General features: G+C 46.1%; 1 protein-coding gene across 1 annotated transcript in view; it reads right to left on the minus strand.

Moving 5' to 3' along the window:
• Positions 1 to 12,299, minus strand: part of GPC3 (glypican 3) — a 274,404-nt gene extending 262,105 nt beyond the window's left edge. Inside the window, exon 1 of the mRNA XM_065411009.1 lies at positions 12,152 to 12,299. Within this exon, the coding sequence (XP_065267081.1) occupies positions 12,152 to 12,299 (148 nt within the window). The remainder of the gene's footprint in view (positions 1 to 12,151) is intronic.
• Between the last annotated feature and the right edge of the window lie 6,470 nt (positions 12,300 to 18,769).

An 18,769-nucleotide genomic window follows, 5' to 3' on the forward strand; every position in this document is an offset into this window, starting at 1 on the left:
CCCTGGCCCAAAGATCGTGCCATCTTAATAAAGTCATACATAGCAGTTCCACTAGTTTCACAAGAGTGGTTTCAAGTTTAGTCTGTAGGACGTGTTTTTTAAATGGAAATGAAGCAAGTTCTGATTGATTTTGCCATTACTCCAGTAAATTATCACTCTGATCTGAGGATTAATCATCCTTATATTTGTTGGGTTCTTCCTTTAATATCTCTACTATATTCACTTTTCAACTAATCATGGAAAAGTGTCAAAAATCACTTTTGAAAAAAAATGAACATTAAAGAACAAGATAAATATTAATGTAAACCTTGATCTTCCACTTTCCTAAGAGGAGATAAAAAAAAAAAGATTCAAATTGTCAGGGCTTGGGAACAGCGAAAATTGAAACATTTTCCCCCACTTTAAAAGGTGATTTGACACATTTCATTGCCAATGCATGTTTTATGCACAGGGAAGATTTTTACTAACACAGATATTGCACGTCATATTAAAACTGAGGCTTATTAAAGTGGTAAAGTGTATTAATGACATGTAGGATCGATTACTTCATAGGAGCACGGTGAAATTGTATGTGCGAAAAACTAACAAAGGCTGTAAAATTGCCTAAAGAACTAAAATATTATGAAATAAAATATTTGAATGAAATATGAAAAGATATACAACTAAAACAAGCTGTTACATAAAGGCACTTTTATAAAGGTGGTTTAGAATTAAATCCCAGTCAATTTGCAACCCAAAGTACATAGCACGATAGGTTTAACTCTACTGCATAGCTTTCAATGTCCTGCTACTGCAGGGCTTGGTTCTCCAGGGTGTAAGTTAGTGCTCTAATTTCAAACAAAACACAGAGTTGATACCAATACAGAAAAATCTCTAAAATCTAGCAGTGAAGAGAATTGTGCGAGAGAGAGAGAAATGAATGGAAAACAGCAATGTCATCTAGGCACCTCCCCTCCTCACTGTGATCAGCTGAACTATTTCATATCTCAAATTGGTTTTTTACTTTTAAGCAAATGATACACATGTATCCCACATGAGAGCAAACACAAAGGGGAAAGGCTGGGAGTTATGCTGAATGGCCCAAAAATTTGTATGGTGGGAGCCAACAATATTAACTATCCTGGAGGTCAATAAGGGCAGGAAAGAAATTTCAGAGTGAGATGCTTGAAGGTTTAGGGCATTGCTGTTTACAGCCCAAAGGGTGGGGGTGCAGTTTAGTGGCTACAGTACAGAACAGAGTTAGGCACTCTCGGGTACTATTCTTGACTGGCACAGTCTTGCTGTGTAACATGGAACAAGTCAATTGGGGGAAGGGGCGTTAGACTCTGAGTCAATGGGAACTGAGCATTTAACTGCTTTCTGTGCCATTGAAAACTCTTCTGTCGACTTTCTTATTATCCCCATTTTCTAGGTGAACAAACTGCTTTTTCACCTCCCAGTTGTTAAGGCTTGTTTGTGAAGAGCTTGGAAAGCCTCTGAGTTGGGGTTGGTCCTGCTTTGAGCAGGGGGTTGGACTAGATGACCTCCTGAGGTCCCTTCCAACCCTGATATTCTAGGATTCTATTATTTGTATCGCCGTTGACCAGGATTCCATTGTGGGAGGTGCTGTACAAATTGTGTGTGCTATAGAAGACCAATGTATTATTGATGTTGCATAAAATGCTGTATATACAAGTCTGGATCAAGAACGCTCATTCAGCAATGTACTGATGTGAGGGAACAGGGTGACCACAAATGTGAAAAACCCGGACGGGGGTGGAGGCGCACAATAGGCACCTATATAAGAAAAAGTCCCCAAAAACGGGACTGTCCCTTTAAAAACGGGACATCTGGTCACCCTATGAGGGGATGAACATCTGGCAACATATGACAAGCGTAAGGTCGACCCAGATATGCATTTAATATATTACTGCATGTTCCTGGAGTCCTACATGAGAGGGGGTAAAAAGTCCCATGGGTTATCCAACCCAACCCCCTGCAAATTTGCTACTGCGAGTATTTTATCTAACTCTTAAATATCTCCCATGATGGCTCCTGACTTGGGAGATAGTTAAGATCATTCCATTGCTTAATGGTCCTTGCTGTTCAGATTGTTTTATCTTCCAACCGACATTTTTCCTTTTTTTAGTTTCAAACCACTGCACCTTGTAATGCCATTCTCAGCCACTGCAAATGAGCTCTTCCCTTTGTTATAGATCATTACAATTTCGTTGTGGAGATAAAAATCTCTAGGAAGTTACCCTGACAGGTTTATTTAAAAACGCATTTAGATGTTCATGTATTGATCTTCTTTTCATCTTTTTCCATTTCTAGCTGGACAATATTAGGTGTGTGCGCCTGACCCTGCAGAACACTATTCCTGTGGCTAAGGGGCTGCAGGGGCTGGCCCCGTAGGTAGATGTGTATAGATGAAGGAATGTTACAGTGCTGTGGCATTTATGCCATCTTGGGGAATAGGAGTGTAAATGCTCCAGTAATTTTGCACACATTCACGGCAAACAGAACTACGGCATGTCTAGAGCTGCAGCCATCTCCACTACTACTTTTTCCCCACTTTGACACAGGAATTTTAAAATTCACTCTTCAATCAACTGCTGCTCAGCACGTCATTCAAATTCTCGTTGAGAGAGAACTGGGTCCCTGGAGAAGCGTTTAGTAGAGCAGGGGCTACAGCATCCACATCATCTCCATGCAGTTGATGTAAAATTCTTATTGAGGGCTTAAGGACCAAATTCTGATCTCAGTCACACCAGAGTATGGCCCCAATCCTGCCAGCAGAGACAGGCAGACAGGCCACTAATTTCAACAGGGCTCTCCAGGGGCACCAACGTCCATCCACATCTAATTGCACATGGTGGCCTAGAGCTACAGTAACCACACTGAAGTTACTCCAGGTTTACGCATAGGCTACAAGATGAGTATCTGGCCCTAAAAGCTGAGCAATGTTACACTGCAACAGCCTTCACAGACAACAGGTCAAGGAGGGTTCTTTGTACAGAGTTTCAGGGGCACTGCATCAAGTTCTGTTGCTTAGGAATTCCTGCTGGCTCTAGTCAATTACTTTATGGGTCTTGTTTTTACTACCAACCCCGCACAAAAGGAGAGCATTCTTCTTCTGAATACTTTAGGGGGACTAGGCCGAGACACAAACCTGGCTCACACTTTTAACAACTTATGTTTGGATATTTCTTCCCTTGCCAGAGCAATATTTTATGTTTAATAAAAAGTTATTTAAACCGCATGAGAAAGGGATTCAGCATCTGTCACTGAATATTAATGCTTGACATTGTGAGGAGAAGGGAAATGCAGCTGTTCAGAAAACAGGTCAAGTGCCCATTTATCTGTTTTTTTTAAAACCTAATTAAAAAGATATAAATTATAAACCAACCTCACTGAACAGGTGATTAAAATCGGAACAGTATGGGTACCACATGGGATATTTATTATCCATTACTCTCTGAACCATCTTCTCTTTCGCAGGGCTGTCTGACGTTGGATTCTTATTCAAGTCTTGCAAAGTTGGGCACACAACTGCCACAACAATATGACAGTGCTATAAAAAGCATTTTAATGAGAGGTTATAAAGAAGACATAAGTAAATTGATTTTATGTTTCTCTACTCAACAATAGCCCATGCTCATTTTAAATTACACCTTCAAGAACATAGAGTTTGACTTACAGACGTGTGTACACAACATATGTATTTTAATTACACAGACACACAGTGTCCTAGGGGCATCAGAAAGTCCCAGAACAACACTATTCAGGATGTTGTTAAAATTAACCCCGGGGAGGGGGGGAAATGATCTCACTATAAAATGATTGCCTTAGGAGGTTACTAAATTCTAGGGTTCTGCTCCTGCTCTTTACTATCAAGAGAGCAACTTGCAGGCCTGAAATAATTAAGAACAGAAACTCAATTCTCCAGTAAACTAAGATCTTAAACGATCGTGCTAGGCTAAATGGAAAAGCAGCCTGGATGAAAGCATCATTAGTCCTACTCAGATTTTTAAAAAAAGAGACGTAAGGTACAAAGCAAGCACCCCCTTGAGCGATGGCGCAGGAGGCCAACAGGAAACATTTGTTTAAAGCTGTTCCCCGGCTCCGTTCCAGTGCCCACAAACCCAGGCTTTCCATTCAGCGCGCCACTTTTAACTCCTTACTCCAGGAAGCCAGGTGTTAATCTCCTCCGAGTTCCTCTGTGCTTGCCTCTCTCAAAGGGAAGGACCTAGGAGCATTGGAAACTGAATTCCATGAAGGGAGGGGAAGACAATGTAATCACTCATGAATATTTCTAGCCAGACAGATATTCCTCAGCCTTTACATGGAACAAGACAGAGACTCTCCCACTCCCTCACTCTTGGGAAGGTAAGGATTCCACCCTTCCATCCCACTTCACAGCATACTGCGGGGGGAAAAGGGGGATTGAGCAAAAATCCCACTCTTATGGCCCTAAAACCACCAGAGGAATGGGAGGGGGCCCAATGCAACTCCACCCCCTTCCCACAGAGCTCACCGAAGGTCTCCCTAACATCCGAGCTCTGTTGCTTTAGGAGGATGCCTAAGGAGAGCGCCTCCATGGGACAACCATTGTTAAAGCCACAAGAGAACGCCCAACGGAGTTACTGCTGACTCCATCACAGGGGACTTGATAGAGAGGTCAGGGGCCGGCCGAGGCCCACCAAGGGATGTAATGGCAGCATGCCTTGTGCCAGGATGGCCAAGGTAAAGGGATCCCAGGAAAGAGGAGCCATTCCCCTGCACAATTTTGAGAAGCTGTGCCCCTGAGATACATATGGCTGAAAGCCCCCCCTCTTTCCACTGAGCACCCACCTAGGGATGATAACTAGGAAAGTTCGCAAACTGCACCAGAACTGGGAGAAGATCTGGGCCATTACATTTTTAGGAAGCCACGTTCTGTTTTCTAACCAACAGGCTTAACCTCCCACATCTTGTGTCTGTGCTAAGATTGCCAGCAGCACGCAAGGAAAGGCAAGATTCCCAAGCAAATTTCACAGGAGTCAGAAAAGGTTATTTCTATGGGGGGCAGGAAGCAGACCTCTCTCTGCCTGGAAAGATCAAACGAGTTCTGTGGTTTTGCAGAATGTGAGTCTAAACACTCAGACCCAACTGGATGAAACATGCAGATTCAGTCATTTACGTCATTTACTAAGCAGGCACAGCTCCTGTGGGGGGGCTACAGGATGATGTTCTAATACAGCATTAGTTACCAAAGGCAAAGCTTTCTAACCTGGGGACCCACAGCTAAAGGCATATTTAGGCACCTATATAAAAATGGTTTGACTTAGGCACCCACAAATCCCACTGATGTAACTAGGAGCTATGGGTGCTCAGCACTTAAAAAAAAAAAAAAAAAAATCAGACCACTTCTAGTTAGGTGCCTACATATGGCTTTAGGAGTCTAACTTCAGATCCCCACATTGGAAAATTTTGGCATAAAAGTTTCCTATCTACCAGCCTATCCACAAACTGACCTGAAAGGTTAAAAAAAAAAAAACTGCAAGAAACAGAATCCAAGTAACTCTTGGAAGAGAGAGAGAGAGAGAAATAGACACACAAATGACAAAGGAAGAGCTAAACAAAGATCGTAGAAGAAAGAAAATATAAGAAAGAATTAATTTACTTATTACTGTTTTATGTACAGTGATGTAAGTTATCCCAGCACAGAATTCCACATCAGCTCATGTTTTTGCATTCAATGTTTGTTTCAAAAAGATCTTTAAACATATCTCTACATCAGAGAAAATTTCATTTGGCATCTTAAGATCTTTCTGAAGAGGCCCCAGTGTTCAATGCTTACCCCTCACTCCCCCATTCGTAAAAAAAATTTCTTCTCTAAATCAAATCTAAATTCTGGCATAAATTACTCCATGCTGCTCCCTTGAGTAATAAACTCTCTTTGATGATAGCTAGGTCAGGAGGGTCTCTAAGTGCTATCAAATACGCCATCGCATGCTCTGGCATCACAGAAAACATAATGCCATTCGGAAGCTTAGTCCACCTTTCTGCTCTCTAATGGATGCCTTCAATTAATATTGCTTCTGTTTCCTGAGAGGTATTCAAGTTACAAGGGGTAACTTATTTACTTTTCCAGAGTGTGATCCTGGAACTAGAGCTATGTGCATGGACACCTGTACCTTCAAGGCACTCCTCCAAAGTGACAATGGATCCAGATAGGGTGACCAGACAGCAAGTGTGAAAAATCGGGACGGGGGTGGGGGGTAATAGGTGCCTATATAAGACAAAGGCCCAAATATTGGGACTGTCCCTATAAAATCGGGACATCTGGTCACCCTAGATCCAGAGACCCCGGGCCTGTAACATTAAGTACCCTGAAGTATTAACACCACAGTATTTCTTCTATGTCTGCCATGAGATACAACTGCTCATAAAGCAAAGCGAAGTTCCTAGAAATCATGGTTTCTGGTTTGCTCTAAAAATGTGTTTTAGGTAAGTTATTTAAATACTCAATTTCTCTAAGTTGATATTAAATGTAAATAGGCAGTTTCTGGTGACTTGTGACAGGGAATTTCAGAACTTGTGTTGTTGTTTTTTTAATTAATTGACAGATGTACGAAGGGAAAAAAGCAATAAACAGAAGGCTAGAAAATACTACTTGAGTGATGTTTCCCCTATTACAGAGATTTATGCAGCTGGCACTAGAAGCAGAGGATGCTCTGAAGTGTCATTACTCTTACAGAGGCATCCAATATGGGTCAGATCCAAAGTCTAAGCAAATAGTCATTACTTGAAATATGATCCAGTTTCTGTACTTAGGCATACAGAAAATCCATTTTACAGCTGCTAAGTTGTAACTTTGTGATTGTAAGAAGTGGGCAGTGTTTCCAGTAAACACCCACTCAGTTAGCAGTTACTGGTCCAGCTAGTAAAGAGTTAAGCAGATTCTGCAGACTCACCAAGCTAAATGGCTCCTTACTCCACCTGAATAAAAGGGAGGTGGAAGGGGCTCTTTGGGGAAAGAGGATCTAGTGTCAGGGCTGTGCAGTCTGGAGGGAGGAACTCTAGGAGCAGCCAAGCCTGGGAAGCATGAAAGACCTGAACTTTATTTATTGATTGATTTCATTATTAATAAACTCAACCTCCAGAAAGGGGGCAAGTTTAGACTCTATAAGCATGTAAACTGTGTTTGCAGAGCAGGCTGGGGAGAATGCCTGCTCACCGAGCAATATATATAGGAAGAACTTTATGAACCAATTTTGCATCCATGTCTGTGGCTTAAGGCCTCAAAGCCAACTTGTCCAGGGAAAGTTCATCCTGCTGCAGAAGAACAAAATACAACCCAGCTCTGCACCGGGATGTTAGGGAACTGCAGGGGACAGTAAACACCCCTCTCCTGGCATTCACCCACTCCTGAGACTGGGTTTGGTCCTTTCTTCTTCCCACACCACTGGGGTCACACAGCTGATTGGAATCCCATGCAACACAGCTCCCCAGTGAAAAGAGGGCCAGATGGGAGTCCTCTCTCATCTCCTGCTAGAAAGGGGAGGTTTTTCAGGCTGCCGAAAGCTCCCCAGCCCCAGGAGATTTGCTGCAATGAGATTTCCTTTCGGGAAGCCCCTTACGCAGATGCCAGATTTTTATAGCACCAGGCAGTCATCTTTGGGGCCACATAACTTATCTCCCTGACGGAGACCATTTGGAGCTACAACTGATCACTCCCTTCCACATTTCTTTCCTGGCTGACTGGTCTTTCACTTGCCAAGGGGGGGTGGGGGAAGAAATCTGCCCACTGCGTGACAATGTCAGGGTTGGACAGTGTGGGAGGGAAGGGGGAACCCTCAGCCACTCCCCATCAATTCCCAACATCTGATTGGTTTAAGACAGCAGCCTAACACCTAAGAGCCAAATTCCCCAAACGAAACTCCCATTGACTTCCGTGGGAAGTTTTGCTTGATTAAGGCTCATAGAGTTGGGCTGAGAACAGAGATTAAAGAGAGCTGCCATCACACGCAAACTTTGGGGTAGAGTTTTCCTCTTTAACAGACTTTGCGTCTCTGCCCAGTCTTAGCTGCTGCAGCCTGTTCTATTTTATCTGTCTATCCACCACACGTTTGTTATCTAGATAAACTCATTTTAGCACACTTCAGAGAGTTCGCTGGATGTGCAAAGCCCTGCCTGTCAGCCAGATTACACCTACTGGATGCAGATAATTAACTTTAAGTACTTGCAGGAAAGTGCCATTCAAACAAATATGGTTTCTGACTAGAAAATATAAAAAGAGGTCCTAAATTCATTTATAGTCATGCATGGCATATAAACACACTCCCTCAAAAGGTGCAACTGCATGAAAAAGCTAGGGAGGCAGGCAGCTGTTCTGAAGGGAACAGCAACAGGACAGCACAAAAATCTGGGAAAGGGGGAAGTAGGAGAGAAAACATGTCCTGACCCCACCAGTACTTGGGTCTATGTTCTCGCCAGCGACTATGACTCATTTAAGACATTGTTGAAAAATGACAGAGGTTTGTCTAGCTAAGGACTCAGAACTCACAGAGGTTAAGCCCAATACTCTGAAGTCTCAAACGAGACACGCAGGTAGTCTTCTCCACTTCCTGTCCCAAATGCCTGTGAAGTATTCTGCATCTCAGAGATGGGTGAAGCCATTCTTATATCTATAGTACGGCCAGTGCTATGAGACTCTCAATGAAAGGCGTTATATAAACATAAGGAGCATTTTTATTTGTGACCACTGCTTATCATGCTGCTCATGATCATCCCATTGTTCCCTTGCACTCCCCTATCGGATTACTGTTTGCACCTGGAGTCTCTTGTCTTTTATGCTTAGATTGTAAACTCTTCAGGGCAGGGACTGTCTCTTTGCCATATGTTTGTATGCTGCCTAGCACCAGAGCGCTATTGTAATACAATAATAATAATATTTTAGCTCCAATATTTTAAGGTCCGCTATTATATGGTTCCCCAAACCACAGGTAGCAAACCTTATGTGCGGACAGGTAGAGAGCTAGACTGGCTTTGAGAGAGTTAAAGTGGGACTTTAAAGAGTGTGAATTTCAGTTTTTTTTCATTTACATTTTTTTTAAAGGTAAAAAAAATTGAAGCGAGACTTCTCAAAGTGCAAGAGAGGAGAGGGAGAGTAACATGCCCTCTGCAGCAATTATCTGTAACTAATACCCAGGCAATTTTGCAAATGTACAACGTACCCTGTGGGTTGTAACAGCTCTTTCGTACCTATAAAGGTCTATCACATACTAATACAACATGTTCAGACAAAGGTATGCTACAGCCCTTCTACTTTAGGCCGGCACTGATCTGATTGTGTAGATCTGTATGTAAGCACTAAAATGCATCCGCGGCTCCTCGTGTGCAGCTTCACACGGTTTACAATTTCTCTTGCCGGCCTGGACTGCACACTGCACAGCAAGAGTCCATAGGAAGTGCTTTGAGAAGGAGTTCCCCATGCATTCACAGTAGCCACCTTGAAGATGTAAATGTTCTGGGTTTAGAGCCCTTTTGTGGATGCCCCTAACTTTAAGGGCCCATTGACCTCAGTGAGACAATTCACACCCTCAACGTCAGGCATGTACGTAAGCATGTCGCTGAACTGGGGCCTGAATCCTGATGCTAACCGAAGCCAGTGGAGAAACTCTTATTGCTTTCAACAAGAGGATCAAGAGGCCCCCTTCTCCATTAGCTCTTTCTATCCATTTGAAGTATCAGAAATCGTTAGGTCACATTATAACCTGACCATTTGCTAAGTCTCATTTTTCAAAACTGAGCTCTGCCTACAGCTTAAAGAAGGGACGACGGGGCTAATCTTACTGACGCTTTGCAAATAAAGATTTCCTCCCAGGGACTGATTTTATGTACCAAGCTGCCACCTAGCAAACATTCTTATAGACAAAGCATGACGACAGGTTCCATACCCCTGGAGATGTGACTGGGTACTACTAAGATACAGGGTGCCCCAGAGCACCACAGACCCTGTGACTTTTAAGTGTTCTGTTCACTCGTATTGGAGCCCAATGTCGCTTTCTGGTTGCAGCGAGTTATTCTGCAGGGGGACTAATTTCACACCTGGTTTTTATGCTGTTCAGTGTTTGTGGGTGGGTGAGATTCTGTGGCCTGCGTTGTGCAGGAGGTCAGACTAGATGATCACAATGGTCCCTTCTGACCTTAAAGTCTATGATTCTATGAAATAGATTTGGGTAAAGAAGAGATGAATAGCCATCATTAACAGTTAATCCAAATCCTCCCTAAATAAAAGAGTTGTTTGTTGTTTTTTTAAAAATGCTCATCTATCACTAATTCCGCTTTATGACAATTATTTAAAGTCTTTCTTTTGACCCAGTTCAACATAATTAGGAATGCATTTTTAGGGTGCTGTGGCATATGGACGGTAAGAGCTAAGTGGTCGTTGCTGTTTAAAAACGAGCATATAACTTGCAGCTCTGGTCTCCTGCTATTAAATAACAGCAACAAACTATACAATAGTTATTCCATTTGAAGTTACACAAGAGAATTCATTACACCCTGGCTACGATATAATTCTGCATGATCAAAGAACTCGGAAATACTGATGAACCCTTTCCGCAGGTTTTCATTCTTTTTCTCCTCTTCCTGTCTGTATCAACACACTTGACATTGGCTTTTTCTGCGGTGCTTGTCAAAAACTGATGTTGTATAAATTGTATATGCAGTGAAGAAAGCTTTTCAAGAGTCTGTTTTTTCCCCACAGAGTTTGTGAACTGCAGCAGGGAAATCAAAGCGATCTCCTCTCCATCACAATACATTGCTCCGCGCAGGAAAGAATGTCGCAGAATAGGCAGGACACTGCAGAAAGCCACAGACAATGCAATTCTTCACTGGTCACCCCTGTCTATATTCACCCGGCCCCACAATACGCACGGCCCAGTAAGAACGTGGGGAGTTGGGTGTCCCCGTTTTCTGTGTCAGAGATCGTCTGTTAGAGAAGCATTCACGCTACAAAAACGGCAGCAGCAGCCCACGTGAAGTGAACCAGCAATTCCTCATCTCGTGTACTTGTCCTAGAGACATTTTCTAGAGCAGGGCGCCTTTGCTTTCCGCCCCCTGCACTCTCTAGTCAACCCCAAAACTGGAAAGCAAAAGCCCAGATGGCAAACAGTCTGGGCCTGGAGACTACCGTCCCCCCGGAGCGTCTGAGCCGGCCAGGGAGACCAGGAGGGATGGGATCGGGCGAGACGGGTGGAAGTGAGCGTGGCGGGTTCCCAGCCGGGGCTGGAGGACTGCAAGGTGCCGGGGGAGCTCGGGGCACGCAGCGCCGCTCCGGGTCAGGTCCATCCCTAATTCGCTCTTCCAGGGGGAGCGCTCCCCCTGCCCCTCGCCTGCCCGAGCCCGCCGGCGCGGTGTGACTCCGGGGTAAGGAGCTAGCCAGGGTAGGGACCCCGGGCTGCGGTGCGGGGCTTGAGTGCACGCGGGGAAACCCTTCTCCTTCCCGCCTCCACCCGCACTTCCCTGAGCACCGAATTCACTCCCGCAGCGACACGCCGCGTCTTCTCCAAACAGCCCAGCGCGGTCCGGGACCAGCAGCGCGTTTGCCGCCGGCCGTGCGGGAGGGATCCCCACACCGGGACCAGCGGCTGGACAGCCACGCACCCGGCCGGAGAGGCAACCCAGCCGCTTGCAGCCCTTGCTGTCAGCCCCGAGCCCAGGCTCCAGGGAGTTAGCGGGGCGGGGAAGAGACCCAAAGCCAGGGGCTAACTCCGTCCCCGGGATAGGGGGGCTGCCCCCGGGGCGCGTCTGGCCCCCAGTCATTAGCCGAGCACGCAGAGAGCCCGAGCCCCGAGCAGAGCCAGGCACACGGGCACTGACCCCGACCCAGCCAGCGCTGCGAGTCCGCGGGAGGGGACCGGAGACTTCCACCAACTTTCCCCGCAGCCAGGCGCCCGCAGGCCCGAGGGGACGTGGATAGCCCGGCTGCTCCCCGAGCTCTCCGGGGCCGCTACCGCCGCCTCCCTGGGGCCGCCGAGCTCCGCTCACAGCCCCCAGGGGGGCCCACCAGGCACCCGCCTGCCCCCTCCAAGCCCGCCGGGGCTCGCTGGCTGCAGCCGCCTCTGGGGGGCCCCGGGGCCGCTCGCCCCTGTCACCCCCCGCCCGGCTGGCTCCGGCTCACCTGCCACCGGGCTCTCGGGCACCCCCTTGGCTCCGGGCTGCAGCAGCTGGAAGGCGGCGCGGACTCGCTGGCAGGTGGCGTCGGGCTGACCCCAGCCCCGCAGGCAGAGCGCGGCCAGCAGGGCCAGGCGCAGGGCGCCCCCGGCCATCCTCTCTACAGCCGCCCGCGGGCGCTCATCGCCGCCCGGCCGGGCCCCGGCTCCTCCCCGCCAGCGCTCGGCGGCTGCCCGGCTCCCACGGCTGGCGCAGGCAGGCGGCCCGGTCTCGGGCGCTCCCAGCCCGGCTGCCCCGCTCTGATTGGCCCGGCCAGCCGGCGCCGCCACTGGCTCCCGGCAAACTTTTCCCCGGCCCGCCCCCTCCGCCAAGCTCATTGGCCGCCGCGCCGGGGACTTCGCCCGCTTGCAGCCGCCCTGGCCCCGCCAGCCCTTCCCCGGCACCACCCCCGGGCTGGGGGCGCTGCCTCCCGGCTGGCTCCGACCCTCTGCGGGCAGCGCAGCTCCGGCCAGGTGCAGGGGGGCTGGACCTAGGGGGTATCACCTGTCTCCCCTTCCCAGCACCTGCCCGCCGCGGCCAGGTGCAGACTGGGCCTGGGGGGGTATAACCTGCCTCCCCTTCCCAGCACCTGCCCGCCGCGGCCAGGTGAGGGGCGCTGCAACCCGCAGCGGGTTTCTGCAGCCGAGCGGGACGGGGAACAGCAGAGACCTTCCCCCGTCCCCCGCCCTCCCCTCTTTTTGCGGTACAAACTCCGCGGCTGGTCTAGAGGAGAGGCCGGGGGGCGCTTGCAGCCGGGGGAAGCTGCGTTTGGAAAGATGGATTCGGAGCCTGAAATCTGTACCCTAAACATCCCCGGGACCCCAGCCAGCGTCTCGCCTTCGCTCAGCTCCACGATGACCAGGAAAACCGAGCCCCGTCGTATGGACAGAAGTGAATAAAACTGACCCAAGGGGAGCCAAAAGCAGCGCCGATCACCTTATTTCCAGCCAGGTAGGCAGTGGTGGCGTTCTGCTCCGAGCTCCAGCCAGCAGGAGGGAGTTGGGGGCAGCAGAGTACCCTGGACTGTAAGGGGAGAGAGGGGACCAGGGTGACAGACAAACTAATCTGCGGGACCAGGGTAAACCTTCCAAAAACAAAGGGAGTGTTGGGAACAAAAAGGCTGGTTTGAAAATGTCCAATTAATGTGAAAGTGACCCTTCCCTAAAGGCCTGCTGCTGTCATTGGACGGGTGTGCAACAAATCCTCCAACAGAATCATTTTGAACAATAACCCACCTTTATCAGGGATTCCGTCAATTCTTTCCTTTGTCATTAGCCACCCCTTAGCTTATTAAGGCCGAGTTTTTAAATCGAACCTCCTTTTCAGCATTTAGAGACTGTTAACTTAGTTCACATTTCACTCTCCGGTCAAACAACATGGGTCAATTTTGCTTTTCATGGTAGTGACTTTCTAGTCAGTTTTTCCTTCTGGCTCTAGTATAATGGTGTTGTTCCTGTTCACACCATTTCAGAAGGAAATGTTAAATCCAAACAGAACCGTTTTCTTTGCCATTTAAAAGATACGTGCAAACATCCCTATTCATATTAAGTAGGCTTTCATAAATATATAAAGTTCACATAAATATATAATAGGTCCCAAGAGTCATTTCTGTTCTCTGTACCCTGTGTACAGACTGTCCTACATGATGATAGGAAATAACCATTTCTTATCAAAAATATATTTATAGCTCTTAAACAGTTCCTTTATTATTTTTAAATCTATTTAAAATTTCTACCAACCGGGAAATGATCCTGAAATAGGTATTGATATTAGAATCCAATTCCCACAAAGGTGAGTAATTTGCACAGGTAAATGACCAGCTGCATTATTACAGCAACTAAAATGATTAAGGGTTTAGAGAAGGTCCCATATGAGGAAAGATTAAAGAGGCTAGGACTCTTCAGTTTGGAAAAGAGAAGACTAAGGGGGGACATGATAGAGGTATATAAAATCATGAGTGATGTTGAGAAAGTGGATAAGGAAAAGTTATTTACTTATTCCCATAATACAAGAACTAGGGGTCACCAAAAGAAATTAATAGGCAGCAGGCTTAAAACAAATAAAAGGAAGTTCTTCTTCACGCAGCGCACAGTCAACTTGTGGAACTCCTTACCTGAGGAGGTTGTGAAGGCTAGGACTATAACAATGTTTAAAAGGGGACTGGATAAATTCATGGTGGCTAAGTCCATAAATGGCTATTAGCCAGGATGGGTAAGGAATGGTGTCCCTAGCTTCTGTTCGTCAGAGGATGGAGATGGATGGCAGGAGAGAGATCACATGATCATTGCCTGTTAGGTTCACTCCCTCTGGGGCACCTGGCATTGGCCACTGTCGGTAGACAGATACTGGGGGTCTGACCCAGTACGGCCTTTCTTATGTTCTTATGTTCTTATGCACTACTGAATTGTGTATGTAAATGTACTAGTTGCACACACACATTATGTACACACCCAGATTTAAAAATCGGGATCCAGCACTTTTGGCTGTAGAGAGAACAATTCAGATTGTAAAATTAGGAGCCATCACAGACTGAACAACCAGCTGAGACCGGATGAGAGAGAGAGGTTTTTCTGTAGCCTGCAAAAGTGAGAACAGAATTTGAAGAATAAATATTTTCTTGTTTGCACGTACGCACACCTCTCGCCACTCAAGCCTTTGCTTTCTTGTGTCCGTCATTCCGGAAACATTTTTTCTCCTTGCTTCTGCATCCTCTTCTAAGCCCTCAGGAGCTACTTGTTTACTGTCTCCTGTTTGATTTGCATATAGAAACTTTCTACACACCCACCCACTGCTCCTTTGGCCTGTAATCTTTTTCTCTTCAGACTTAAGTGAGATTTGTGACATCTCCGGCACTTTTATGGACTTTACTAACATTAACTATTCTGTAAGGTATGCAAGGATCCTTGTATTATCAGTGGGGGAACTGAAGCAGAGAAGTTTAATGACTTGCCCAAGGCTACCAAGGAATCTATATCAAAGCCAGGGCTAAAACCCCAGGAGTTCCTCACTCTTAGGCCTATTTATCATTATTTATATTATAATAGCATAGAGGCCCCAGCTGACCTCAGGGCCCCATTGTGCTAGCCCTGTACAAACCATAAGAGACAGTCCCTGCTCTGAAGAACTTACAGTCTAAATAGACAAGACAGAAACAACGTGGGAGAGGAAACAGAGAGAAGTGACTCACCCCTCAAGTCACACAGCAGGTCAGTGGAGGAACCAAGAATAGAATCCAGGCCCCCTAACTAAATCTAACGCCACATCACCTAGAAGACCATAGCTCTTCTCATTCTAGGACCACTGACCAGCATCTCTCTCATTGTAGATGAGTCTTTGAGAGCATTCAACAGTATTAGAGAAATTTAGACCTGCAGTCAACTGAGGGGGCCGGGGTTCCTTGTAAAAATGATCATTGCAAATTTGCACAGACAGCCTCTGAGTATGGTCTCAGAAACATACCCAGCTAGTTATGTAAAGCTGTGGTTTTCAACCTTTTTTTCATTTGTGGACCCCCTAAAACTTTTCAAAGGTAGGTGCGGACCTCTTTGGAAATCTGAGACATAGGGGTCTGTAGACCGCAGGTTGAAAATCATTGATGTAAAGTATGAACATATTGGATCAAGCCCTTTTGGAGAGAGAATCTGACACAAGAAAATATACGGTAGATTTGGGAACAAGAAAACAAAACTTATCCCAGCAACAGGGCCGGCTCCAGGCACCAGCTTAACAAGCAGGTGCTTGGGGCGGCCAAGGGAGAGGGGCGGCACCTGCGGCAATTTGGGGGCGGCAGGTCCCTCACTCCCTCTAGGAGCGAAGGACCTGCCGCCGAACTGCCGCCGCCGATGATCGCGGCTTTTTTTTTTTTTTTTTTTTTTCCCCAATTGCCGCCGCCGGTCGCTTTTTTTTTTTTTTTTTTGGCTTGGGGCAGCAGAAATGCTGGAGCCGGCCCTGCCCAGCAACATATTGAAAGGAGAGGAGGAAGTCAATTATAACCCAGAGGCCAGCTGTTGTGGAGCAGTCAGCCCTGACATTTTCACCTTATGGGCATGCTGGTAGCCCTTCCCAAAGGAAGCAAATGCAGAAGATTGAAGTGACCTCTCAGATCCCTAAGCCCTTGTTATGAACTAACAGAATTCCATCACTGGCAGTGTCAGACGTGGCCCTGCTCTAGCTGTGCTTACAGTTTGTTAAACTGTGCTTGACAAAAGGTGTCAGTCAACAGTCCTCTTTACCAGCTCTTCTCAGCTGGTGGTGGAGAGGGTCAGGTGCACTCAACACCTGGGCTAGCAAACCATGGTGGAATGAGGTTTCTGGGACACTGTTTCACCAGTTGAGGAATTACCAGAGGTGTCGGAGGGCACTTTAAGAGAATGTTTTCACTGCAGATAGAAGGTGTGCTCTTAAGTCAGGTTAGCTAACTGAGGTTATAATAGCAGCCCTCAAAGTCGCAATACTCCAACAAAAAAACTTCAAAAACAGACTCCAATGAGAAACTGCAGAATTGGAATTAATTTGCAAACTGGACACCATTAAATTAGGTTTTACTTTGTGTAATGACCCATCCACTTCCAGTCTTTATTCAAGCCTATTTCCCCATGCTAATTTTCCCCCCTACTGTTACTCACACCTTCTTGTCAACTGTTGGAAATGGGCCCTCCTGATTATCACTACAAAGGTTTTTTTTCTCCTGCTGACAATAGCCCACCTTAACTGATTACCCTCGTTTTAGTTAGTATGGCAACACCAATATTTTCATGTCCTCTGTGTGTATATATATCTTCCTACTGTATCTTCCACTGCATGCATCCGATGAAGTGGGTTTTAGCCCATGAAAGCTTATGCCCAAATAAATTTGTTAGTCTCTAAGGTGCCACAAGTACTCCTCATTCTAATAGCAGCAAAGACATTATGATTCTGGCTTTAATGGGGGTGAGCAGCTCAAGTTCAAATCCAGGCACCCCTCTTGGCTTTAACTCAAGCTGCTAACCCCAGTTAAAAGGCAAGTTGCCATGTCTTCACTATTGTTTTAACCCAATTTAGCTAACATGAGTTAGATAAACCCGCTAAGATCACACCTCTTTTGCAGCAAAGACATACCCTGAGTCACGCAGCTGAACGTCCAATACATGTCTATGGGCAGGAAAACCTATTTTGAGCACCTCCGTTTTTGTTCACTTTTTGCAAACATTCGTATGAGCAAAGGTTTGTTCCTGTGAAAGTTCAAATAAAGTGAAGTTTGGGCCCATTGCTGAAATTAATAGGTGTTGAAGCTAAATTTGTTTTGGGCAGAAGAAGCCTGAAAAGCTAGGTTACCCACTCAGTGATCCCAACCAATTCTACATGCCTTTAGTGATCAACCACACAGCTCAGGTAGCAAATTCCAAATGGCAAATCATCAAATGTAAACTCGATAGAAACAGTATACGTGCACTCCACTGACTGACATGTGGTCGTATCAAATAGTCATCAAACAATTGGGAATAAATAACACATTTGTAAAAATCATAATCTGGGTGTGGACAATTTGCAATCAGGCAAATTGCAAATTTCATCACATGCATTTTTTTACAACAAATAGTCTGACTGGCTTTGTCTGTGACGTTCCTGAACTTGCTAAATCCTAAAGAACTAGTTGTGTTCTTTTGTGCAGGGTGTTGTGTTCCTTTCCAGTTAATGAAGACTCCATTGTAAAACAGAATTGTGCACATTAAGGATATGTACAAATTGAGATTGGATTTTTTTTCGCCCCCATTAGTGGGACTTCCTCCGAGATCTCCTCTTCATGCGAGCAAGCTCACCCCAGTCCCTAACCCGGCTGCTATTAAGCAGAGAGAAGAACAATTAGGGTCTGAATGTAAGTGGGTGAACAGAGAAAATCCATTTAAAATTTTCCACTGCAGATATAGAATCAAATTATTGCTAGTGGCTCCCCAGCAGCTTTTATTTTTTACTTCCCAAATTTTCAAAAGGAATGAAAAATGAAAGTCGGCTCTGCACGTTTGTTCCTGGGAAATGCTTGGTTAGGGAGAGGTTGTTAAAATGTTTTATGGATATAAGGCTAATAAACCAGAATGAGCTGCTTCTTTCATTGGTTAATGGATTGTCTCTCTCTGCTTCTGTCTAGAGACTGCACTCTTTACTGTACATTCACTGCATCTACTAAACTTGCCTAACAAGACTTGTGTTAGTCGTGCAGGTAAAAATACAACACTTGCAGGATCTTAGAGCAGTTTGGGAACTTCATTTAAAGTCTGATGTAAATTAACATAGCTCCATTGACTTCAACTGGCAACATCAGATGAGAATCAGCTCCCTCCAGATTCTCAGGCAAGATCAAATCTATTATATGCCTTGGTTTGTGTGAGCTGTACTGATTTAGATGCCTAAGGGCTGGTCCACACTAACCCCCCAGTTCGAACTAAGATACGCAACTTCAGCTACGTGAACAACGTAGCTGAAGTCGAAGTACCTTAGTTCGAACTACAAGGTACTTACCACGGGTCCACACGCGGCAGGCAGGCTCCCCCGTCGACTCCGCGTACTCCTCTCGCCGAGCAGGAGTACCGGCGTCGACAGCAAGCACTTC

This window comes from Emys orbicularis, chromosome 9 (assembly GCF_028017835.1).
Source record: "Emys orbicularis isolate rEmyOrb1 chromosome 9, rEmyOrb1.hap1, whole genome shotgun sequence".
Lineage (NCBI taxonomy): Eukaryota > Metazoa > Chordata > Testudines > Emydidae > Emys > Emys orbicularis.